This window comes from Eublepharis macularius, chromosome 15 (assembly GCF_028583425.1).
Source record: "Eublepharis macularius isolate TG4126 chromosome 15, MPM_Emac_v1.0, whole genome shotgun sequence".
NCBI classification, from domain to species: domain Eukaryota; kingdom Metazoa; phylum Chordata; class Lepidosauria; order Squamata; family Eublepharidae; genus Eublepharis; species Eublepharis macularius.
Window position 1 is genome coordinate 53051531 of NC_072804.1, and position 23997 is coordinate 53075527.

Consider the following 23997-nt stretch of genomic DNA (forward strand, 5'->3'; position numbering starts at 1 on the left):
GGTCGAAATTCAAACTCTGCCTTCGAACACATCTGGTTGACCTTGGACCAGCCAGACAATGTCAGCCCAACCTACACTACAGGGTTGTTGTGATGACATGATGCGTTTCCAGGCCCATTCATCAATGTCCTCCTCTCTGCTCATTCTGCCAGATCTGCATTTGTTTGGCTCTCCAGTTTGGTTGCCAGCCTGCAAGTTGGGGCTGGAGATCTGGCCGGCTGCAGCAGCTACGGGCCAGGCACGCCAGCTCTGTGGCGCACCCCTCCGCCCCCAGCAGCCCCTCCGGCACCCCCTCTGGTGCCCCAGCGGCCGCAGCGCACACCTCACCGCCTCAGTGGTGGCTCTGGCCCTGACTAGGGGGTCCAGTGGTCTGACCCTCAAAGGCTCTACATTCTTATGAGCATGTCTTCACTATAGAGTTAAATTCGCTTATTCTCTCCTGTGAGGGAACTCTGGGAACTGTAGTACTGCGTGTTAGGGGTCTGAAGTCTAATAACACTAGCACCAGGTTATAAGCCCCAGATCTTTGAAAGGGGAACCTTGACTTTGTATTGTAGAAAGAGAACCTCTCTCTCTCTCTCTCTCTCACTCTCTCTCTCTCTCTCTCTCTCTCTCACACACACACACACACACACACACAATTTCTGGCACAAGCAGGCCAGAAACGTCTGCTCTAACTATTACACAGTATTGTCTCCCAAGTCTTTGGATCTGAACAGCTATATGATTCTTTTTATAACAAAGATTTTGTTTAGTGTCTGGTGCCACGTGTAGGCTTCAGTGAGAATTACACAACTCAAAAAGGGGAGTGTCACTCTTAGCCATGAATCTTTGGTAGATTTTACAAGAGACTTTAGATGAGAATTGTAGATTTCTTTAAAATATTCAGTTTTTGTACAGATGACAGTTCTATTAAATGGGGGGAGACACTTCTGCATACCTAGAGATCCAGTTTTTATAATGAGTGGGAAGTAATGTTCTCCCTAACAGAAACAAATAGGGCCCAACTTCAACATACTTCTGTACGCGTACATAGTTTGCTGTCCCACTGAAGAGTCCCAGACAAGAAAGCTCTCCTCTTAAATTTCAAAAATATAACAACAATTTACTCAAATGTAAATGTGCAAAGGTGCAATCAATCATATATATACAAAATATTTTTCCAATTACATATATCACAGTCAGTCCTTTCTAGAGTTAACACACAGATATTGTTACTAGTACCACTTTTTCAAAAATACAAGGCAACCAGAATCCACATTCTTAAATAAACAGTTACATAACCAGTAAATCTGGAAATGAATACAAGACCAAATGTCCAAGTACAACAGTCTATAGTGTAGTCGTTACCAAAGTACCAATGAGAGCTAAGCTACAAGTGACGCCTGACACAGGTTGGACACTTGTCAGCTTCCCTCAAGTTTTGATGGGAAATGTAGGCACCCTGGTCTTGCAGCTGTAATGGAGAGCCAAGCTGTAAAACCAGGACGCCTACATTTCCCATCAAAACTTGAGGGAAGCTGACAAGTGTCCAACCTGTGTAAGGCATCACTTGTAGCTTGGCTCTGAGTTTCTTACAGCAGTTCAGAAAAGGGGCTTCTTCTTATCACTAACTTGAAACAGAGTAGTAATAAATCCGCCCATTGGTAAATCCGCCCGACCAAAGGCTAGCTTCAAAGGTTTCACAGTAGCTGCTTCCTTGGGGGCGACTCTGCTTATTTACAAAGGTGAAAATTACACTCCAGAATTAATTCTCAACAAGAAATACATCCCGGTATTATCATAGATCCCATCTACTTACAATCTTCTTGAACCACTTCAAAGTTTCACAAAGCATTCCATTTCCATCTGGTAGCCACAAGAGCAACGCCCATGATTTACAAGTACAACCCACCTCAATTATCCACTACGTTCAGTTAAAGAGATAGTATCTAATGAGCCAATTATATGAGAATAATTTATAAGAAATATTTTATAAGAAACATGACGTGTCCAAGTCTACATTCATGCCTCTAGGGGCCAGAGCTCCCAAAAAATAAATCCAAAAACTCTCATGTTGTAAAAGTCTTTGAACAGGGATTTTGCCTTCTTTATCATGAACAACCAATCACGGTGAATCTCAAGTCTGTTTCCTTCTGTTTTGCTTGTTGCTCTTTAACTTGGTCGGGCGGATTTACTACCACTGGGCGGATTTATTACTACTCCGTTTCAAGTTAGCGATAAGAAGAAGCCCCTTTTCTGAACTGCTGTAAGAAACTCATTGGCACTTTGGTAACGACTACACCGTCGTATAGACTGTTGTACTTGGACATTTGGTCTTGTATTTGTTTCCAGATTCACTGGTTTTGTAACTGTTTATTTATGAGTGTGTATTCTGGTTGCCTTGTATTTTTGAAAAACTGGTACTAGTAACAATATCTGTGTGTTAACTCTAGAAAGGACTGACTGTGATATATGTAATTGGAAAAATATTTTGTATATATATATGACTGATTGCACCTTTGCACATTTACATTTGAGTAAATTGTTGTTATATTTTTTGAAATTTAAGAGGAGAGCTTTCTTGTCTGGGACCTTACGTTTTCTCCTTTAAGCGCCTCTAATTGCTCGCCTGTCCCAATGAAGAGAACAAAGCTGAAACGGCTGTTTAAAGGGGTTATACAAACTCAAAAGGGAATACGTCTATCAATAGGTTTTAGCTATGATAGCCAAACAGAACCTCTATGTACACTAGCAGTATATCTGTCAGCACCAGTTGCTAATGATAGAGTTCTAGAATCATTAAAGACTCTTCCTTTTGCACCTGTTACCTTTTTCTTTTTCTTCGTTGCTTTGGTGTGGGCCCCCTTCTTTCCTAATGATGACAGACCATGGAAGGGCTGTTGACTAAATGCTCTGATTGTGCACTGAGGGCCAAGCTACAAGTGATGAATGACACTTGAATGGCAAGTGGATTGAGTGGAGGGCAAGTGAACAGGGAGAAATACACTTGCCATTCAAGTGTCATTCGTCACTTGTAGCTTGGCCCTCAGACACTGCAGGACATGGACTGCTGGACCAGATGGACATTTGGTTTAAGTCCGCAGTGGCTCTTGCCATATTCTTAAACTCAAGATTCTATCCCACTCGCCTTTGCGTAGCAGCCTGCAAGGTTATGACGCTCTAGCAACAAATGCTCTGGTCTCTCTATTGCACAGAATGCGTTTTATTATCGTTCTACCTTACATCCACCAGCCCTGTCTCGCTGCTAATAATAGGACATCATTTGGTGTATCCAGGGTGTGTAGTTGCACACTTTGGTGTAGACGGTGGGATGGCCCTTCATGGCACACTCGTAACCCCAGGAAACGATCCCCTGCAGTTGTCCATTGCACTCCAAAGGGCCTCCGGAGTCTCCCTGTGAAGTAACACACGGGCATTAGCAGCAGTAGGAACTGGCAAGGACAGGCCCCTGTTGAGGCCCGCAGCTTGGCCGGAGGCCTGTTCCCCACAGGAGGTGCTGGGCCAGTCTCTCATTTCCCAGTGAAAAATGGCAAGCGTAGAAGGAGAGAGCGGCATTCTGCTGCTTTGTCCTGGTGGAACGTACTCCTAGTGGAGATCCGGGCCCCACGGTAGGTTGCCAGGTTCCCTGGAGCCCAAACCGGGGGTTTGCCAGGTCCCTTTACTCCCCCGGCGGGAGATTGGGAGCCTGGTACACGCTTTGCCGCTCATGAAGGTTTCCTTTTCATACACGTGGTCCCCGCTTGCGCAATGATGTCACTTCTGGAAGTGACAGAATCGCACGGGGGTCAAAGGCCGACTGGGAGTACTCCCACACTCACCAAGGGCCAGATGGAGCCCTGCAGGGCACAATTCCCCCCAAAACAGGCCCACTGTGGAGCACATGGCGCAGCTCGGGGGCACCTCCCCGCCAGCCAAGCAAGTGGGTGTAGGGGGAGGAAGGGTGGGAGCAGGGTATCTCTGCCCCCGGTGGGGGAATGGTAACCCTACCCCACGGGACATTTTACAGTTCTGCAGGGCCTGCAAGATGGAGATGTCCCACCAAGCCTTTGAGTAAGAGTCAGCAAATTGTCCCCTTTCCTGACTGCCACGCCCGCCTCTGCAACTGCCCTGGGCCTATGTCATGGCGGCACTCGTGGTTTTATAGCAGTTTCACAGTAACCTGGAATTTAGCTGTTAAAATTGGTTTTATGCTGTTACGATGTTTTAATTGTATATTTATTGTTGTGAGCCGTCCTGAGCCTGTTTGCGGGAAGGGCAGATTATAAGCAGGATAAAATAAAATAAAAATAAATAAAACACTTTCCAGAAGGGATGTAATCACACAAGCACCAACACAAACAAGGCACAAGGTATAGGGACCTGGCTACCCTACTCTATATAGGGTTCCCAGGTGCCCGCGGTGGCGAGCAAACTCCCAGGGATTTACCCCCTCATCCGCCAATCGTCCAGCAATTGGCAGGAGGTGGCAAACTCTCAGAGGCTGACCGCCACTGGCAGGCACTTCTGGAACGCATGCCATGCGCTTGCTCCCCATCAGCACAGCGACCTCACTTCCGGAAGTGAGGTCGTCACAGCAGCTGCGGGAGAATTCTGGTGCTTCGTTTGGGGCTGATTTGGGTGCCGAATGGGCCGAATCGGCCTCATGTGCAGCACAGGAGCACTCTCGTGGCCGGCGTGGTGACATCACTTCCGGAAGATCAACACACTGCTGACACGAAGGTAAGTCGCTGGGTCCTCCCCAACCCTCCGCGTGGGAGGGACCTGGAGACCTTAACTCCGTGAGGATGCCTCAAGGCAACACTTAGAGGCGGAAGCAGTTCGGCCCTGAGGGAGCCTTCCACTCACCTGGCAGGTACTCTCTCCACCCTGCATGAAACCTGCACACACCATGTTGCTGCTGTAGTAAGAGGGATAGGCCTGCTTGCACTGTGCATTGGGGATGATCGGCTCTTTGAGGCACTGCAGCTTCTCTGGGTAAGCAACTGTGAAGAGACATACCACACCATGAGGAGGGCTCCTCTGTCCCTGGGGTGCTTCAGACCTGGAAGCCCTGGCCGGCGACTCACTTGCCTGAGCGAGAGTGAAAAGGTCACCCGCGCTGAACAAGGAGTCAAGCGCATTATACGATGCAGGCAGAGCATGGAGTAGTGGATAAACAGAAGCTGGGATGCATCTGTTGCGTAATGGCACCACTATGGGATCACAGAATTACCCAGTGGGGGGATTGGAGTTGTGTCAGCCACCCTAATTTTGTGACACACACACACATCCCCAGTGCCATGTAATGTCTAAACCATAACGAAATGCTGAGGACTGTGATCTAGTAAAGTAATTCTAATATTAGGAGCGCTGTTCCTTGAGGAATCTGAAAGAGGGGCAAAGTAGCTTTTACACTTCTATGCCCCGGGCACTGTGACCAGCATCCTATGCGCCTTCGGCACACAGAGTGTTTCCTTACCCTCACTGTGCCTATGGGACTCACCTCCGTGGGTCAGGAGATTTCCCCAGCCAGAAACAAGGCACCAGGTCCCAGAAGCCGGGCAGCTAGAAGGCAGCTGGATAGGAGACACATATTGGTTGAATTTCGCTGGCTGAGCCAGTTTGACAAGCATGATATCGTTGTCTTGGGTCTTGTCATTGTAATTGGGGTGGCGAATGACCAGGGCGGCATTTATGTTCTGCTCCGTGCCCTCTGGCTGGATCGTGTCGTGCTCTCCGAGGTGGGCGACCAGAGTGTTGGCCCTGCAGACATCACAAAGGGAAAGGATCCATAGGCCTACAGACTGATATCAATATTTTCTGCCACCCATTTCTGCTTAAGGTGTGACTAGGCCCAAATCTAAGGACTCTTGGGGTACTTTCCCTCTAGCTTGGCTCCAGCCAGGGCTGTATTATTCATAAGGCTGACCAGGCCGGAGCCTAGGGGCCCCACAGGGACTAGGGGCCCATCAATTTTTTTTGCTGAGGCACACCACCACATAAGTTATAATTAATTGATTCTATATAACCTTTATTAATAAGATAATTAACTGCTTCCTTATTGAAATGAAACAAATTGTCTCTTATATTAAAACAATTATCCATAAAGTATTGTCGAAGGCTTTCATGGCCGGAGAACGATGGTTGTTGTGGGTTTTCCGGGCTGTATTGCCGTGGTCTTGGCATTGTAGTTCCTGACGTTTTGCCAGCAGCTGTGGCTGGCATCTTCAGAGGTGTAGCACCAAAAGACAGAGATCTCTCAGTGTCACTCAGGGCCAAGCTACACATGACGAATGACACTTGAACGGCAAGTGGATTGAGTGGAGGGCAAGTGAACAGGGAGAAATACACTTGCTGTTCAAGTGTCATTCGTCATGTGTAGCTTGGCCCTCAGTGTCCTGACACTGAGAGATCTCTGTCTTTTGGTGCTACACCTCTGAAGATGCCAGCCACAGCTGCTGGCGAAACGTCAGGAACTACAATGCCAAGACCACGGCAATACAGCACGGAAAATCCACAACAACCATCAATTATCCATAAATTATATATTTTAATAAATAATAAAAAATTTATTCACTTCAAAATATTAACGATATTGAACAATTATACTCCCAAAATTTGCTTTCCTGGAGAGTTCTACTAGTGCAATAAAAATATTTTTTAAAATGTGAATAGAATTTTTCAGGAGACCCTCAAAATGGATTTAGGACAATGTATTGCGGTCTAGTACCTACTGTACCGGGGTCGGGCTGTTAGCTGTTGTGGAGTGAAAGATTGAAGTGCCAGAAGGGGCCCGAAATACCTGAAAACCTAGGAGCCCCGCAATGGATTAATACAGCCCTGGTTCCAGCTGAGAATTTCTCTCATCTATCAAGTCCTATCTCTGAGGCCACTAGAGGGAGATGAGAGCCTTCAATCATTCCTGGACAGAGACTTCACAAAGATTGTATTTTTACTTGTTATTAGTGCAAGGTTCGGGCCCAGTAGCACCTTAAAGACCAACTAGATGTCCAGACTATGAGCTTTCGAGAGTCAGCGTCTGAATAAGGGGGCTTGAACGCTCACACCCTGGAAATCCAGTTGGTCTTTAAGGTTCTACTGGACCCCAGTCTTGCTCTTCTACAACAGACCAAAACAGATATCCCACCTGAAACTATTGAGACTTGTGTTTGCTTTTAACTGCAGTAACTCAGCGTGACAAGCATTTTGTTGTGAGGTAAAAAAAATGAAGAAACAATTTGTTTAAGTGAAGTCAGCGCCGGATAGCTCCTTTATTTAGCTAGACTTTTTATCAGCTAATTCTATGAGAGAAAGGAAAGAATGCCTCACACAGAGCTGCTAATTTTTTTCTCATTTTGAAATGCCTGGAAGTGTGGCCGTTTCCACACAGCTTACCTTCTTCTGGAAAACAGCGTCTTCACGTGCGAAATCACACGAGAAGACGCTGTTATCGCGCGAAATCACGCAAGAAGACGCTGTCTTCCACAATAACAACGTCTTCTTGCGTGATAACAGTGTCTTCTCGCATGATTTCACGTGTGAAGATGCTGTTTTCCAGAAGAAGGTAAGCCGTGTGGAAATGGCCTGTGCTGGGTTTTTTTTCCCCCTGAATCAATCTCTTTGTTAAACTGTCCTTTGTTTTCTTATCTTGGATTGCTTTATGATCCAGCAAACCGCAAAAGCCTGGAATAATTGCTAGGTTGCATATTAAATAAGAGCTCAAACGAACAAGACCGAGAAGATAATGCATCTCATTCCGTCCATTAAATGCAACTTCCAGTGTGGGAAGTTGCTTCAGTTTACTTCAGGCCAAACAGAGGAGGGAGAGGGGGAAATCCTTTAAACACCTTAAAACTGTACTCAGTTTCACTCGTTTTTCCTTTTGAAATGCTAGCAGCAGAGGAGGAGAGCCAGTTTCAAATAGAGAAACCTAGTGGAGATCAAAGGGTTAAAGCCCCTCTTCCGTTCCCTGCATGATCCTGAGGCAAATCGAGGTTACCTGAACTTGCAATTTGCTTCAAAAGAAAAAGATATGATCAGGGCTTTTTTTCAGCTGGAACGCCGTGGAACGGAGTTCCAGAACATCTTGAAAATGTTCACATGGCTGGTGGCCCTGCCCCCTGATATCCAGATAGAGGGGAGTTTAGATTGCCCTCCGTGCCGCCGAGCGGCACGGAGGGCAATCTAAACTCCCCTCTGTCTGGCGATCAGGGGGCGGGGCCATCAGCCATGTGACCATTTTCTCCGAGGGCAACCCACTGAGTTCCACCACCTCTTTTCCCAGAAAAAAAGCCCTGGATATGATTATGAAAAAGCAATCAAAATTACATAGGAAAAAAATGAACTGGGACATCTACAACTTCTATTATTTAAACATGATGTGAAACCATGTAAAAAAAAGAAGCCATTACCCACCGCCCAGCACTCACACACACTCTAGCATACCCTCCTTTCTAGCTTTCAAAAGGTACTCTGTTATCGTTGCTGCAGATATAAGAAGCTGAAGAAGCACGGGGAATTTTCAAAAAGCCATGGACGCTATTTGGTAGATACCAGAGTGAACTACTCACGGGACATAACAGTGGGCAGCCGACACGATCCACCACTCGTTGATCAGAGACCCTCCGCACCAGCGGCTCCCGCTGGTGGTGAAGTACACCTGCCAAGGTACTGAGTGAGCCGGGCACTCATAACCATTGATAATGTCCTCTAAGGGGAAAGCAGCTAGGAAAGAAAAAAGGTCACATGACAAAGTACCTACCTGGTCGACAGATCTAGAGGAAATTAGCGTGATGTTTAGTCCTATACTTCCAGAAAGCAGGAAAATCTGCCAGATTTGGGGCAGCTGAGCATCACGGTTAAAGGGAAGGAGAAGCTCTGCCCACCCAACTCCCCTGTATCTCTGTGGTGCCCCATCCTAATTCCCTTATCTTTTCCTATTAGGCATTCTACCTTAGCCATCCTGCTGTTGAAATTAGGATTTTAGTACTTCCCGCCTTGAGCCCGTCCCTGGGGAGGGCAGGCTAAAAACTGAATAAGATAAAATAATAATAATAATAATAATAATAATAATAATAATAATAATAATAAACAACGAAGTAGAATGCTTAAGCCTATCAGTTCTTGGCAAATTTCTCTGCTGTGTGTATTAACATTTTCCTCCTTATTTCCATAAAATGTTTGCTCCCAGATCCTTAATCCAATCCTATTTGTCCTTCTCTCTAATAGGGGGGAAATTTAAACAGCCTTCTGTGTAAAACCCATAATATTAAGAACAGATCCGTACCTGCTCCCCATAATGTTAGCACAAGGAGAAGAAGTTTCATCTTCAGCTAAACTTCTAAAGAGACCATGCAATTTCTTCTGGAGTCTTTTGGCCGGGGTTTTAAACCCACACATTATCGGGGAAACACACGTGACTCCAGATAAAACAGCGATATTAGGGAGGTACTGTAGGGATTTGGTTTTTCCGAGGGCATGAGCCGGTATAGGTCAGCAAGGAGACTGGATAACCCAATAACCTCTTTGCCTCGTGGAGGACATCACAAGGAGATTTTTTTGAGTTTGCCTTTTGGTCTGTACTATTGCTTGTCTTTAATCCACTCCTCCAGGAGAAAAATAAACTTATCTGGAAAAAAAGAACAGGCCTCGATTCTAAATCGAACTTTTGGCTACATTGTGGTTACATATGCATGGCTTGATTTCTCAGCAGGTGATGAATCCAGACTTTGTTGATTTGTAGCTGTGGTTGACTTGTGGCTGACTCCGTGGACAAACCTAACAAATGACAAGATTTGCAAGTTCCAGTTGTGACATTAAGTCTGGTCTGTCTATAGCACCCCTTCAGAATGAGAGACTCCATGGAAAAGCTCGGCATCTGAGGCAATCTCCAGAAATTCCATCTTGGTCAAAGGTGGGTAATTTATGGTCCAGACCATAAGAACTTTTCTTATGGCCCTCAAGCTGTTTACAACTGTGTTGGGACCTTCAGTCTGCCATACTGTGACATTGACTGACATTGGCTGAGATGTCTGAAAAAGTTTGAGTGCTGGTCATCTGGGTCTCTCTGGCCACTTGTGAGGGCTCTGAGTTGAACACCGGTTCACCCTGCTTTGGGGCATTCAGGGGACTTCCTTATTTTATTCTCAAAACTCTTTGAGATAGGTAACCCCTACCAGTCTCCATCCATCTCAAGTTCCTGTGGCAACTTGCTTTATTGGAGTTTTTTGTGGCAAGGCCTTTTCTCTTGCTGCTTCCAATGTGTGGAATTCCCTTTCCCAGGAGGATAAACTGCGCCATCTGCTAGTAGAGTTGACATTTTTAGTCCAGAAGGATTTTGAATGCATTTAGTCCAAGTAGCATCCATTATTATTTTTCTGAGGTAATTTGATTGTTGTTTTATGAAGCAATAGTTTTAGGATTTACAGGGTTTTTTATTGCAGAGTATCTTGAGGAGGCAGTATTATGGTGTACAAATTAACCAAATACGTATAATAAATAAATGGCAGAGTTGGCATTTGAATCTAGGACAACCCTAGGCCAGTTTTCTAGCTTCTACTCCACAGCAGCTCTGTGGTATGTTTTAAGGGATATGATTGTACCAAATGCTTTATTATATTTTGAGAGACAACGTGATATAGTGGTTAAAAGTGTCAGTCTAGGATCTGGGAGACCCATGTTAGAACCCCTAATCTGCTATAAAAGCTTGCTGGGTGACTTTGGACCATTCATATATTCTCAGCCTACCTTACCTCACAGGTGGTTTCAGGGGGATAGACATGTTGGTCCGTAGTAGAAGAAATGTTGGGTCTAGTAGCTACTGGACTGAATCTTGCTCTTCTACCTCATAGGACTATTGTGATAAAATTGAGAAGAGGAGAATGACGTAAGCTGATTTGGGAGAAAAGCAGAGTACAGATGATGATGATGATGATGATGATGATGATGATGATGATGATGATGATGATGATGATGAAAAGTATAATCTGCCAGTATCAAAGAATTCATGGGAACATTCAGTGGAAAAGGTGCTAGAAAATGATCAAGTCAAGATCTTGTGGAATTTTAGAATACAAACTGATCGACACCTTGAATACAATACACCAGACATAACAGTTGTGGAAAATCGAAAAGTTTGGATAATAGACATTGCAATTCTGGGGGATGCCAGAGTTGAAGGAAAAGAACAAGAAAAAAATGATTAAATATAGAGATATGGCAACAGAAACCACCTGATTATGGGTGAAGAATACAACAGAAGTCCCCATTGTCATCGGGTCACTGGGAATTATTTTGAAAAATTTTGCAACTTATATGGAAAAACTGCAGCTTTCTGACATAACACCTACAGAACTGCAAAAGACAGCATTACTTGGAACAGCGTACATATTACGCCGATATCTGGTTGATACTTAGGTCTCCGGCAGAAACTTGTATCAGCTCAGCCAGGCCAATCAATGATAACATGCGATCTTTATTTATTATTGATGGTGTTGCGCGTAACTCAAATAATAATAATAATAATAATAATAATAATAATAATAATAATAGCAACTGTGCTTATATCCCACTCTTCTAGACAGATTAGTGCCTCACCTAGAGTGGTGAACAAGTTAGTGTTATTATTATCCCCACAATACAGCTGTGAAGCTGGGGCTGAGAGGAGTGGCTGACCCAAGGCCACCTACAGAGCTCATGGCAGTCGTGGGTTTCAAACCGCCAGAGTGCTGATTCACAGCCAAACCACTTAACCACTTTGCTACAGCATATATCAATAAATTGCATATATATATAGATGACTTTCGCAGTTTTATGCTTTTGCTATTACAGATGACTCTGAGATCGTATATAGTTTTTACTTTCTTTGTTTTCATTTAATTGGTTTTCTTCTTGGTTTCATCCCTCCGGTCATTTGTACGTTTTGTTAGTTGCTGCGTGTCTTCCTGTTTTTGTATACCAATCCACCAAGTCCCAGAGTGTTACAGTGTACCATTTTGACAATAAAGAAATCATTTCAAACATCAACTTTTTCATGCATGGGATAATCTACTTGGGATATCTTCCATGCCGTAGCCAAACAACATTTGTTCTCTCACCCCTAGATTCATTCCTGTCCTCAGCCATTCCTTCCGCCGGATACTTTTGAAGTGCGCTTAGCTTGGCAAGATGCAGAAACTCTGTTTGCCAAGAACAGGCCGACTGTTCAGATTGTAATCTGATGGAAAACAAGCGTGTTCTTGATCTGTCCAAGGGTATCAGCCAACCTCTCTTTCCACTGAATTAACAACCCATTAAACATTATTAATTTATTGACTGGGGCTGACCTTCACCCATCCATTTCTCCAGGAACAGTAAATACAACGCTTACCCTATGCCCCAGGCCTGTGACGGTGATGAACGACCAGGAGGCAGGACTCAGGTAGCAGGTTTTGGGGAGCATTTGAGGGCAGCCAGCTATTCCATTTATAATTCCATTTCTGCCAGTTGGGAGGACAGCACTCAGTGGGCAAATGGTCTCACAAGACACGTTTCTGCACGCACAGGAGTTTAGAAGTTGGAAGTAAGTTCTGCAACTTACACAAGTCTCTGCCCAGTAAAGCCCTTCTTTTCCTTACTCCCATGTAACAGCTGCCAGGAACCTTGAAGAGTATCTCTTGCTAAAGTCTGTTTCTGGCTGTGGCCAGTTGCAGAAACAGAAGCAAAAGGGAGAGGTGGACTGCCTCTGAACTTGGAGGTTCCATTTTGCTGTCATGGCTACCAGCCACTGAGAGACCTAATCTTTGTAACCGAGAGCCAAGCTACAAGTGACGCCTTACACAGGTTGGACACTTGTCAGCTTCCCTCAAGTTTTGATGGGAAATTTAGGCGTCCTGGTTTTACAGCTTGGCTCTCCATTACAGCTGCAAGACCAGGATGCCTACATTTCCCATCAAAACTTGAGGGAAGCTGACAAGTGTCCAACCTGTGTCAGGCCTCACTTGTAGCTTGGCTCTGAGGTGTGTAGTCCAAAACTTCCAACACGCTCTTACTTCCCTCAAAACAGAACAGCGTGTGGCAAACCAGGTTATTTTTAGACTAGTATTTCCAGCAAACACCTTCTTTAGGGAACACGGCAGGTGGAAGCGACACTCATTTCCTTCAAACTTGAGATAGCAAAGTTGTTGTTTTTTCTATTTCGGGCCTGTCAACCACACAGCTGTAGGATAAGAGCGGGGTGATGGGTCTATATAAAGGAACCTGGAGGATCGTAGGGGTCTCTTGGTACAATGGCGATTTTCCTGTATGTGGTTCTCCTAGGTGTTGCAGGTAACCTCCTCTCCCCCTCCCCCAATTATTTCTAGACCAGCTAATTCCACAAACTATGGTGCGGTTATTTTATTATTATTTTACAATGGGGAAATTAGTTTCAGTCATAACAGGGCTTGGTAGACCGCAGCCTGCTTTGTAATGCCATAAATAATACAGAACACATGAGGTCAGACTGCCTCTGCTTATAGAGATAGTATTTTGCCAGAGATGAAAGAGTGTTCATAGCTGCTGACTGGCTTCTAAAACTCAGTTCATATGCCAACTTTTACCTTCCCAGCCTTATGGGAAACAGCCTAAAGGAACATCTTCTCCCATACTAGCTAGTTAAGTAAGATCTTTAGAACAGGTCTATCTCTGTAGACTTCTGCATTAAGATGGATGACTAGTGTAGCCTGGAGGTTCTCCTGGGACCTCCGGGCTACAGATATCAGTTCCCCAGGAGAAAATGGCTGCTTTAGAGGGTGGACTCTATGGCATTCTACCCCACTGAGACCCCTACCCTCCCCAAACCCTTCCCCAGCTCCACCCCCAAATCTCCAGGAATTTCCCAACCTGGAGTTAGCAAGCCACAGGAAGGGACTGTCTCCTTGATGGTGTCCCATTTATGGTACTCTCCGCCTGCAAGAGATCCATCACTCAGTGCTACATAGCCTCCTCACACATTATGGAGAGATTGTGTCGGAGGAGCCAAGCCTGAGTCAGATATAACAAAATAACACGCGAGTTGTGAATTCTAATTCGTGCATGTATGGTACCTGATTAGGATTGGGATCAGGGTGCTTATAGAGAAGGGCTTAAGCCCCCCCCTCTTTCCAACCTGAAATAGTACCGGGAGGGGGGGCAGATTGCTGTTTCAGGAATATACATGGGATATAGCCATCCCAGGGTGTTTCCAGGTTGGAAAATGGTGAAAATGTTTCTTTTTGCTCAGACCTTTGGTTGGGTTTTCACCCTTCTTTATGCTGGATTGTATTTAAAAGCTTACTTCAACATAGTTAATAACTGTGCCCATTATATGGCTTGTTGGATCTTAAGGCAGGTTCTGCGACTTTTTGACATTATCATTGATACGGTATATTATCGCATTGCATTGATTTTTATTACCAATCTTATTTATCCTATATTACTGTTTTTTTTCTCACTGATACTGATACACTCCATAAGTCAGTTGCCAATAAATAATCAAGTATACAGTGTCAGCTTGCAAAGACGCCCATGTTCCGATCCTTTTCTGGAAAAGAGGATAATTTATTTGTCTGGTGCGGTTGTTGGGGTGGAAATAAATGGCACGAAGAGTGTAAAGTGATCTTTGGCCAGCATCTTTGGGCAGGCACAAGATCAGCTGAATTCATTCCCTTTGCTGCAAAAAATTCTATATATCCAGCTGCTGAATTTTCACCTACAGCTGTACAAGTTGGAACTCCCAAAACTTTATGGTCTGTTAGGGGCTTAACCGTTTTGAGCCTCGTCCCTAGCTGATGAAAAAAGTAGAAGATTTCTTGATCCTTTGGTGAGCCACCGTACATTGCAGGTGGGGCTGCGTATGGTGTAAAAATCCGAGAATCCCAACCGGTGTACCTTAAAGGCGCAGGAGCCTTATTCCCCGGTCCCAAAAATTAGGCCCAGGTCCCAACTAAATCTTCTAGCCTGCTTTGTCTACCTGCAGTGGCCACACCTCTAAACGGCTACGGTGGTGGTGATGATGATGATAAGATCATCGGAGGTTACGAGTGCCTGGCTCACTCCCAGCCATGGCAAGTCTTTTTAACCTATGGGGCTGGTTACCGATGGTGTGGAGGCTCCCTAATTAATGACCGCTGGATCATCTCTGCAGCTCATTGCTACAAAAAGTAAGTTGGGTGGTAGACACGCGCACCTGTTCATTCTTACAGAAGCCTCGCTTTCTACTGCATGCTTCTTGGGTCAGGAATGGCTTGGCTGGGTAACCAAATGCAGACGGAAGAAAGGGCTCCTGTGTCTTTGGCTTATAGGGCAGACTATGAGGATTTGGGCAAAAGGAACTTGTCATGCAGAGGAGAGAAAAGCTGGGCCAACTTTTAAACTGTCCCTTTAATATCAGCGTATCTGGAGCAGTTATCAGGTGGTGCAATTTCACTTTTGCCAGGAGAAGCTTCAGCCATCCATTTCCACATACTAAACGGCTGCTAATAGAATCAAGACATTTTTTCCTGTCCAGTTTGCAGTTTTATCCCGGCATCAAAATAAAGACCTCTTCAATTATTTATTGAAGTCCCACTTAGAATAAGAACTCAGTGGGGTACAACAACGATAACAACAACAACAACAACAACATTCAATTTATATACCGCCGTTCAGGACAACTTAATGCCAACTCAGAGTGGTTTATAAAGTTTGTCATTATTATCCCCACAACAAAACACCCTGTGAGGTAGGTGGGGCTGAGAGGGCTCCAGAGAGCTGTGACTAGCCCAAGGTCACCCAGCTGGCTTCAAGTGGAGGAGAGGGGAATCAAACCCAGCTCTCCAGATTAGAGTCCCGTGCTCTTAACCACTACACCAAACTGTGCTTATATAATGCCCTTCTGTACAGATTAGTACGGTGAACAAAGTCAGTGTATTATTATCTCCACAGAACAGCTGGGGAGCTGGACTGAGAGGGGTGGCTTACCCAAGGCCACCTCCGAAACTCATGGCAGTAGTGGGAGTCAAACCAGCAGAGTGCTGATTCATAGCCCAACCACTTAGCCACTATGCTATAGCAGAATGACTCCCAGACAAACAACAATAGATGAACAGGCAAACAACAATAGATGAACAGACAAACAACAGATGAACAGACAATAGACTCCCAGACAAACAACAAAAGATTATGAATAAGATAGCTACCTCCAAATAAATATGGACAGGAAAATCTTGGTCTGGTCAGGTGACAAATCTGTAAAAAATATTTTTTAAAAAAGCCTGGCAGAATAATTAGGCTATTGTATATTTGTTTGAATAGATCTTCTGTTTTCTGGACAATATTGTAATATTGATCTTTTGCAGTCTATAATATAAATTTGCACTATAGGTAATTCTACAAAAAAACACCTGTATGTGATCATTTGTAAAGTGAAAATCAATTTAAATTTTAAAAAAAATTAAATAGCTGTCTACCTCAAATGCTGCAATGTTTTAAAAAATAAACAGATTGTCTAGAGAAGGTTTACAAATATTGCTGTACTTCTTTGGCTTCAAACTCCTCTTCACATAACGTCTCGTAAATCTGAGGCACTCCCATTGCTATAAGATTCAGTTCCTTAGATGACATCAAAGGGGGGCACGGATAAAATAACAGAAAGTGAAGCCCATCATTGGCTACTGTGCCATGCGTCGGCTGAATGGGACCTCCATGTTCAGAGGCAGTTTACCTCTGAATACCAGTTGCTGGTTCATAACTAGAGATGGGCACGAATAGAAAAAAACCAAACATGATGTTCGTTGTTCGTTGCCATCTACGAACAGGGACTCACGAACAACCACGAACATGCCCCTGTTCATGAACATGTTCGTGGTTGGCTGTTCGAGGGGGCCAGCAGGCTCTCCTCCAGCCATCATCCAAGTTTGGTCAAGATCCCTACTGCACCACTCCCAGAAACCTGACCTGAGCAGGCAGCAGGAAAGGTAACAACAGGGCTCATTTCGAGGGGGAACATGCAGGAACACGGTTCCAGCAGTTCCCCAAAGAGGTCACATGTCAGTTGGCCCTTCCACCTGACTCTCGGCCATTTGGGGCCTGTTTCAGCCTGGATTGGGGCCGAAATGGTCCGGATTGGACCTCTGACGGGTGGTGAATCACTCTCCCACTCAGCAGCGGCCCATTCTTGACCATTTTGGGCCCCTTTTCGGCCATTTTCAGCCCCTTTTGCCATTTTGGGCCTAATTTTGGCCCTGGATGGCCAGGATTGGGTCCAAAACATCCAGGATAGGTGATGTCAGGGGGTGTGGCATATGCAAATCAGTTATGCTAATGACACATTTCTGGTGATGTCAAGGGGCGTGGCATATACTAATGAGTTCCAACAGCTCTTTTTCTACAAAATGACCCCTGGGTACCAATAATTATTATTATTAAACAGCCCCAGAGCCTGGCAGCAGCCCTGAAACTTGAAGGGGTAGACCCATATCCCACCACACACAAAGAAAATTCAAGCTCCAATGCACTCTATCAAAGTGCCAACAGCAACTGTCTCTCCCTCTCCACTGTTTGCAAACCCAGAGCTGGGAGCCCCCCTCCCCCCTGATCTTTGCTCCCTTGTTGTAACAAATGTGGAGCTCCACACTTGAAAGGAAGACCAGCCTATCAAGCTAAATTGGGCTAAGATTGGGGTTTCCAGGGCAACAGCAGGAGTTCAGACAGAGTTCAGACAACCCCTGCCTAAGTTGCCAAGAGACGTGATTGCAGGTGCCAGACTGTCCGGCTTGATGAATAGCAACAAACGAGGCTTGCAATGACCACCTGTTCGTTTAGAATGGGGCCTCATGAACAGCTTGTTCGCAAACAGCAGATTAGGCTGTTCGTGGGGTTTTTTTGTTCGTATTGCTGTTCGTGCCCATCTCTATTCATAACCACACAGGCCTTTGTGCCCTGCTTATGGGCCTTCCCGGGGCACCTGGTTGGCCACTGAAGGCAGCAGACTACTGGATCACCTGGATCATTCGTCTGATTTTGTAGGATCTTTGATGATGAATTATTTTTACAGTCCCCGCACTCTTGTTGCGCACCTTGGTGAACATGACACGACTGTCGAGGAAGGTACGGAGCAGCACATCCAGGTGGAAAAAGCCATCCGCTACCCTCAGTACAACGAACGCACCACTGACCACGATTTCATGTTGATCAAACTCTCCCAGCCGGCCCGTTTCAACGCCTTTGTGCAACCCATTGACGTTTCTGAAAGTTGCCCGGTGGCTGGGGACATCTGCCTCGTCTCAGGCTGGGGAAACACTCGGACAACAGGCGGTGAGTAATTGTAGCTGCCTCGCTCAGTCCCATACTGCTGTGAGCTGTATGGAAATGAGCCCTCCCTTTGGTTTCTGCGTGGCTTGGACATGGATGGAGGGAACATACAAGAGAGGAAAGGGACCTGTAATGATCCCATGACAAACCTATTCAGAAGAAAAAGTGGGGTGGAGAATTGATGACAGTGTGCGGCTATCATTGTGGCTGGTCCCCTCCTCCCAAATTTCCTCCCATCCTTTCTAGCCAAATTGCAAAACATGTGTCTGTGAAAACTGACTATAGAATGAGTGTGAGTTCTGTTTGAGAGAAGGTCTAAGAGATGCTTTGGTGAAGAGAATTTAGTACGAGTGGCTAAAGCTTTGAAGAAAGAGGTTCTGAAACGAGTCATTTCAGCCGGCTCCCCGTCGCCACAACAGTGAAGCCGCACAAATTTTTGTTTGAGCATCTGAAGGCTTATCTTGAAGTTACTATGGTGAAGTTGTTTGAGCATCTTCACAGAGACTTTTTTCCCCTTTGAAGGTTCGTCCTGAGCTCAGGACTGCAGTTCTTTTGAATAGGATTGGAGATACATGTACGAGAATGGTTTTTTCCTTGGAACTGGGGACTATGCAATTCACAGAACGTTTCTGAATGGGATTTCTTCCCTTTTTCAGATTTTTTTTTCTGTGAAATTAGTCTTGAGCTGATCTTGAGATGCTCTGGTGCCGACTAAAGGGTTATGCCCTGTGCCTGTGTATAGTGTATTTCCACTGTGTGATGTTTTTAATTTATGGTTTTAAATGGTATCTGATGTAATTTTAACTTTGCGTGCAAATTGTGATCCGCCCTGAGCCTGCTGGCATGGGGAGGGCAGAATACAAATCTAATTATTAAATTAAATTAAATTAAATTAAATTAAATTAAATTAAATTAAATTAAATTAAATCTTTGTATAGTTTGTTTACAATGATACTGTATATTTGCATTTATGGTATTATTAAATATGAATGAATTCTGTACAGTGGAATTTTTTTGAAATCTTTATTTAGTCAGTTTTCACAGACACATTTTGTAATTAAGCTTCATTTCCATGATTCTCTCTTTGACCAGTATCATTTCTAGCCATGCTGGGGCGGTGTGTGTGTGTGTGTGTTGCAATGCCTGCAGACCCTGTTTGGCCAGAGAGAGAGAGTGAAACAGAAGAAACAAGTGTCCACAAAATTGCTTAAAGGCAGCTGATTGAACAATGGAAATACTGGGCTTTATTTATTTGTTTGTTTATTTATTTGTTTAAATTTATATTCCGCCCTCCCCGCAGCGGCAGGCTCAGGGCAGATCACATTAATATACATTAAAATTACTATTCACAATTTAAAACACAATAAATACAGTATGAATATTTAAAAAACAAATACAACCAGCACAAAACAGTTCATTTGATCCATTTCCAACAGTCACTGAAAAATAGTTTAAAAAGGAAGAAAAAAACTTCTTTTTAGAGGTGGATGTTCTGATAGGGAAGGCCCCGTTCTACCCTATTCAGCCGGCAGGGGCCCTACCCAGCATCAACCAAATGCCTGGTGGAACATCTCTGTCTTACAGGCCCAGCGGAACGATAACAAATCCTACCAGGCCCTGGTCTCCTTTAGGCAGAGCGTTCCACCAGGTTGGAGCTAGGACCGAAAAGGCCCTGGCTCTGGTTGACGCTAGGTGGGCCTCCCTGGGGCCAGGGACCATTTGCCGTAAGATTGCCAACTGTTTTTCCAGCTCTTTCTCTTGTACCTTTAACAACAGCTTGACCTTAGAAACGCTTTATCTTCTGGTTTGCTGGCGTTAAAGGCACAAGAGCAGATTCTTGCTCAGCAGGCAACTGTGCCTGAAAATCTGCTATCCACCTCTGCCAAGATGGAGATACGCTTGAATGAATCCGGTGGATTCAATCCCAGTTGCTGGATCGCCAATCGGTAGGTCAGCAGGGTCCTGAGATTAGTTGGAATCGGATTAGCTTTTGTGCCAATGGATTTTTCTCTGTTCCAGTTATCTACCCAGACAACCTACAGTGCCTGAACGTGCCCATTCTGTCTGCATCTACCTGCCAAGCCTCGTATCCTGGCCGTATCACCTCTAATATGTTCTGTGCTGGCTATACAGAGGGAGGCAAAGATTCTTGCCAGGTAAGAAAGAGACTGGGTGCATTGAAATGGGTGGGCCTGGGAGGGATATTTGGATGGAGAGAGACACACACGTACACCCAGAGCCAATCTCTGGCCATATTTCTGAATGCTTGCATGTAGTCTAATAACCTCTGCATCACAAAAGCTAGCAGAGGAGGGTAAATAATTTGCTGTAGCCCTTTCCCTGAGACGCTAAATGAAAAATATGACCTATGCTTCCCAATTTCGGGATGGCACAGTACAGAATCATGCCACTTCATTCTGAATCATCATGATACAATGAACAATGGCCCTAGAGTGCCAATCAAAAATTCTGCACACCTGGGCCAGGTACAAACGGGGGAGGTTTCTACCCACTTAGGTGGAATCTCCGGGTTTGCAGAAAATCACAAAACTAAACATGTGGGTTTAACCCCCTTCCAACTGAGAATGCTGACTGAAAATCTGTCTACTTGAGATATCTGACACATAGAGAACACGTGTTGGGAGATGCAATGTTAGCCGGGAAGGGTAGTTTAAAAATACAGAACCCGCAGCAGGGCAAAGGCTTTGCTATACACTGGAACTGTGTGAAGGGGCTGTGAAATGCCAGAAGGGAAACTTCAGCCTATTATAACCTCTCCAGGTCCAAGCCCAGCTCTGGAAGGCAGCTCCAGCCCATTTCCATTCCTCGCAGCCCTATAGTTGTGATCCCACACAGTTTTAGAAATTGACAGAGCCTTTGAGAAGACGAAGATGAAATTAACAAATGCTCTGAGGAGCGATCTCTGCCAGCTCTGTCTTTTTAAACTATGCTTTCCGGCAAACATTGCATCTCCCTACACTTGACGAACACACGCCGAGGCATCTCGTGTAGAAGGACTCTAAGAGCTTGCAAGATCGTAGCTGGCATTCTGAGGTTGTCTAGTAACCAAGGCAATGTCGCCTTGGCTTAAGCAACACCTGCATGATTGCAGGTTTGGGGGAAAGCAACAGCAGCTGCAGTGGAAGAGAAAGTGAAGAAAGGGCTGGGAAGAAACTGGGGGGCCAGTGGGAGGGATGGGATTTCCCTCGTCTGCAAGTCATACAGGTCCCCGGCTTGCCAGCTGCTGAAGCACAGTGGTTAAGTGGTTGGGTTGCGAATCAGCACTCTACTGGTTCGAATCCCACTGCTGCCATGAGCTCAGCAGGTGGCCTTGGGTCAGCCCCTCCTCTCAGCCCCAACTCCTCAGCTGAATTGTGGGGATAATAATAACACTGACTTGTTCACCGCTCTGGGCGAGGCACTAATCTGTCTAGAAGAACGGTATATAAGCACAGTTGTTGTTATTACTATTATCATCATCATCATCATCATTTGTATTCATTTTTATGCCATATCTATATTCATTTTTATGCCATGCTTTGTCCAAGAAGTACACATTGTTTTGCCCCTCTTCAATTTAATGTATAAATTGGTTCAGACCTGCTGTCTAACGGAAAAGAAAAGCACGCTCTTGATTTTAACTTGATAGGGCAATTAATTTTTTGCCGGCTGTTTTTGCCTGCAGGGAGACTCTGGTGGACCAGTGGTGTGCAACGGGAAGCTGTCTGGTGTGGTATCCTGGGGTATTGGATGCGCCCAGAAGAACTACCCTGGCGTTTATGCAACCGTGTGTAACTACAGGGCCTGGATAGATGAAGTGATGGCAAACAACTGAGAGACCCTTTATATTTATGCCTCAGAAAATGAGCTGCCTTCCTCGAAACGGTCTAACCTTCTGTTGAAAACAAAAGAGGGAGCAGCGAACGCCAAAATGCACGGCGACATCTACAGCAAAAACTGAATTTAATGTCCTTCCCTCTCTTCAGAGAAACCTGGGAGAGAGGGTAAGGATTTTCATCACAAAACTACAAGCCCAGGATTCTTTGGAGGAAGCCATAATGCTTAAACCAGTGTAATGTTGAAATATATAGATATTCCCCAAGGAGCTCAATAAAGAACAGAAATTTATGCCCCATCATATGTAGAAATAAAACTCAATACCATTTTACCTTGTGGTTTATGTATTATTGGTGTGTGAGGGTGCAGTGGTGTGTGCTTGTTTGACTACATAGGAGTTAAGGGGCAGCCAATGCCAGAGAAGTCAACATTTTAATTGTCTCCAACTCTCTGTGTTTTACTTCAAAAGGAACAATCAGAAGGGGGGGTGCACCCCTCTTTGGGGGCAGGGGGGTGCTTAATTTTGTGTGCCAAGCTGCTGTTAAGGGCACAGCAGCAGGGAGAGTTTTTTAAAAGGTGGCAAACTGAAGGGGTACCCCCCACATCTCTTTTTACAATGAGGCTGGCCGCATTCATTCTCTACAGAGGTTCTGTGCCTTTCTACTGGCTGGTAAGCAGAAACTCAACAGGTTGGAGAAGTCGCAACTGGCAAGATGGTGCCTTCTGAATGTCAGGCATTCTTGAATCGGTTAGAAACACAGGAGGCCTGCCGGGGGTGAGGGGAGTGGCAACATGGTTTGGTGAATAAGGGCTGATTCTGTGTCGTCTGGCTACGGTTGCCATTTCTTTTTTTTTCCTCGAGGCTTGCTCCTGCACAGTTGAAATTTTGCATGATTGGAAACATAGACATGAAGCACGTCTAAGCACTGTTTATGGCACAGAAACAACACAGTGCATTTCCTATCGGTAAGATCCTCACACCTTTATGAGTGATGGAGAAAGTGGTTTCTTGTGTTAAAGGATGTGTGTGAAATAGACTTCCTCTAACCATGACGGGAAATATCTGTCAGGTAGTTCCTGTAAATATGACGCGAGTGGTGTTTTCTCACTTTTGTAACTTAACTTCAAAGGTGTTGCAAGGCAGCGCGCTTTTTCTTTTTGGGAAGGTGTCTGTGTTTCCTCTTCCCTCCCTCCCCGGAGAAAGAGTGGGGCAGAAGCACTGCCGTGAGCTAAGGCCACGCTGGGGGCTGATTCCTCCCCCAACCTAACACAGATGGTTCTTCTTACCTTGGGACGCTTTCCATGCATGCCCAGTCATCTTTAAATGTTCTTGCTGCAAGTGCAGGCCAGTTTACAGGTTCATGTAGAACACCAGCAACCAAAGGCCTGGGGGAGTATGCTGCTGCCATGCCCAAGGGAGGAATCAAGCACAGAAATAGCTATCCAAGATGTGGATTCAGAAACAAACACTGTTTTCCCTGGTTGTTGTGGATTTTCCGGGCTGTATAGCCGTGGTCTTGGCATTGTAGTTCCTGACGTTTCGCCAGCAGCTGTGACTGGCATCTTCAGAGGTGTAGCACCAAAAGACAGAGATCTCTTCCTGACAGCTGCCTGAGATGTCATACTGTGACACTGAGAGATCTCTGTCTTTTGGTGCTACACCTCTGAAGATGCCAGTCACAGCTGCTGGTGAAACGTCAGGAACTACAATGCCAAGACCACGGCAATACAGCCCGGAAAACCCACAACAACCTTCATTAGTTTGTTTGGTTGTTTGCTTGCTTGCTTGCTTGTGTGTGTGTGTGTGTGTGTGTTTGGTTGGTTGGTTGGTTGGTTGGTTGGTTGGTTGGTTGGTTGGTTGGTTGGTTGGTTGGTTCTTTCATTTATTTA

General features: G+C 45.1%; 2 protein-coding genes across 2 annotated transcripts; one reads left to right on the top strand and one right to left on the bottom strand.

Annotated features, from left to right (window-relative positions):
• Positions 1 to 3247: 3247 nt before the first annotated feature.
• On the bottom strand, positions 3248 to 8898 carry LOC129342987 (trypsin-like). Its single transcript, XM_054998946.1, has 5 exons — positions 8868 to 8898; positions 8553 to 8706; positions 5486 to 5745; positions 4849 to 4985; positions 3248 to 3397 (listed from the first exon to the last, which is right to left on the bottom strand). The coding sequence occupies exons 1-5, from the start codon at positions 8896 to 8898 to the stop codon at positions 3248 to 3250; spliced, it is 732 nt and encodes a 243-aa protein (XP_054854921.1).
• Positions 8899 to 13219: 4321 nt separating this feature from the next.
• On the top strand, positions 13220 to 22438 carry LOC129343120 (trypsin-3-like). The gene is made up of 5 exons (XM_054999136.1): positions 13220 to 13287; positions 14957 to 15140; positions 18014 to 18273; positions 20290 to 20426; positions 21956 to 22438. The coding sequence occupies exons 1-5, from the start codon at positions 13248 to 13250 to the stop codon at positions 22103 to 22105; spliced, it is 771 nt and encodes a 256-aa protein (XP_054855111.1). The 5' UTR covers positions 13220 to 13247; the 3' UTR covers positions 22106 to 22438.
• The last annotated feature ends 1559 nt before the right edge of the window (positions 22439 to 23997 follow it).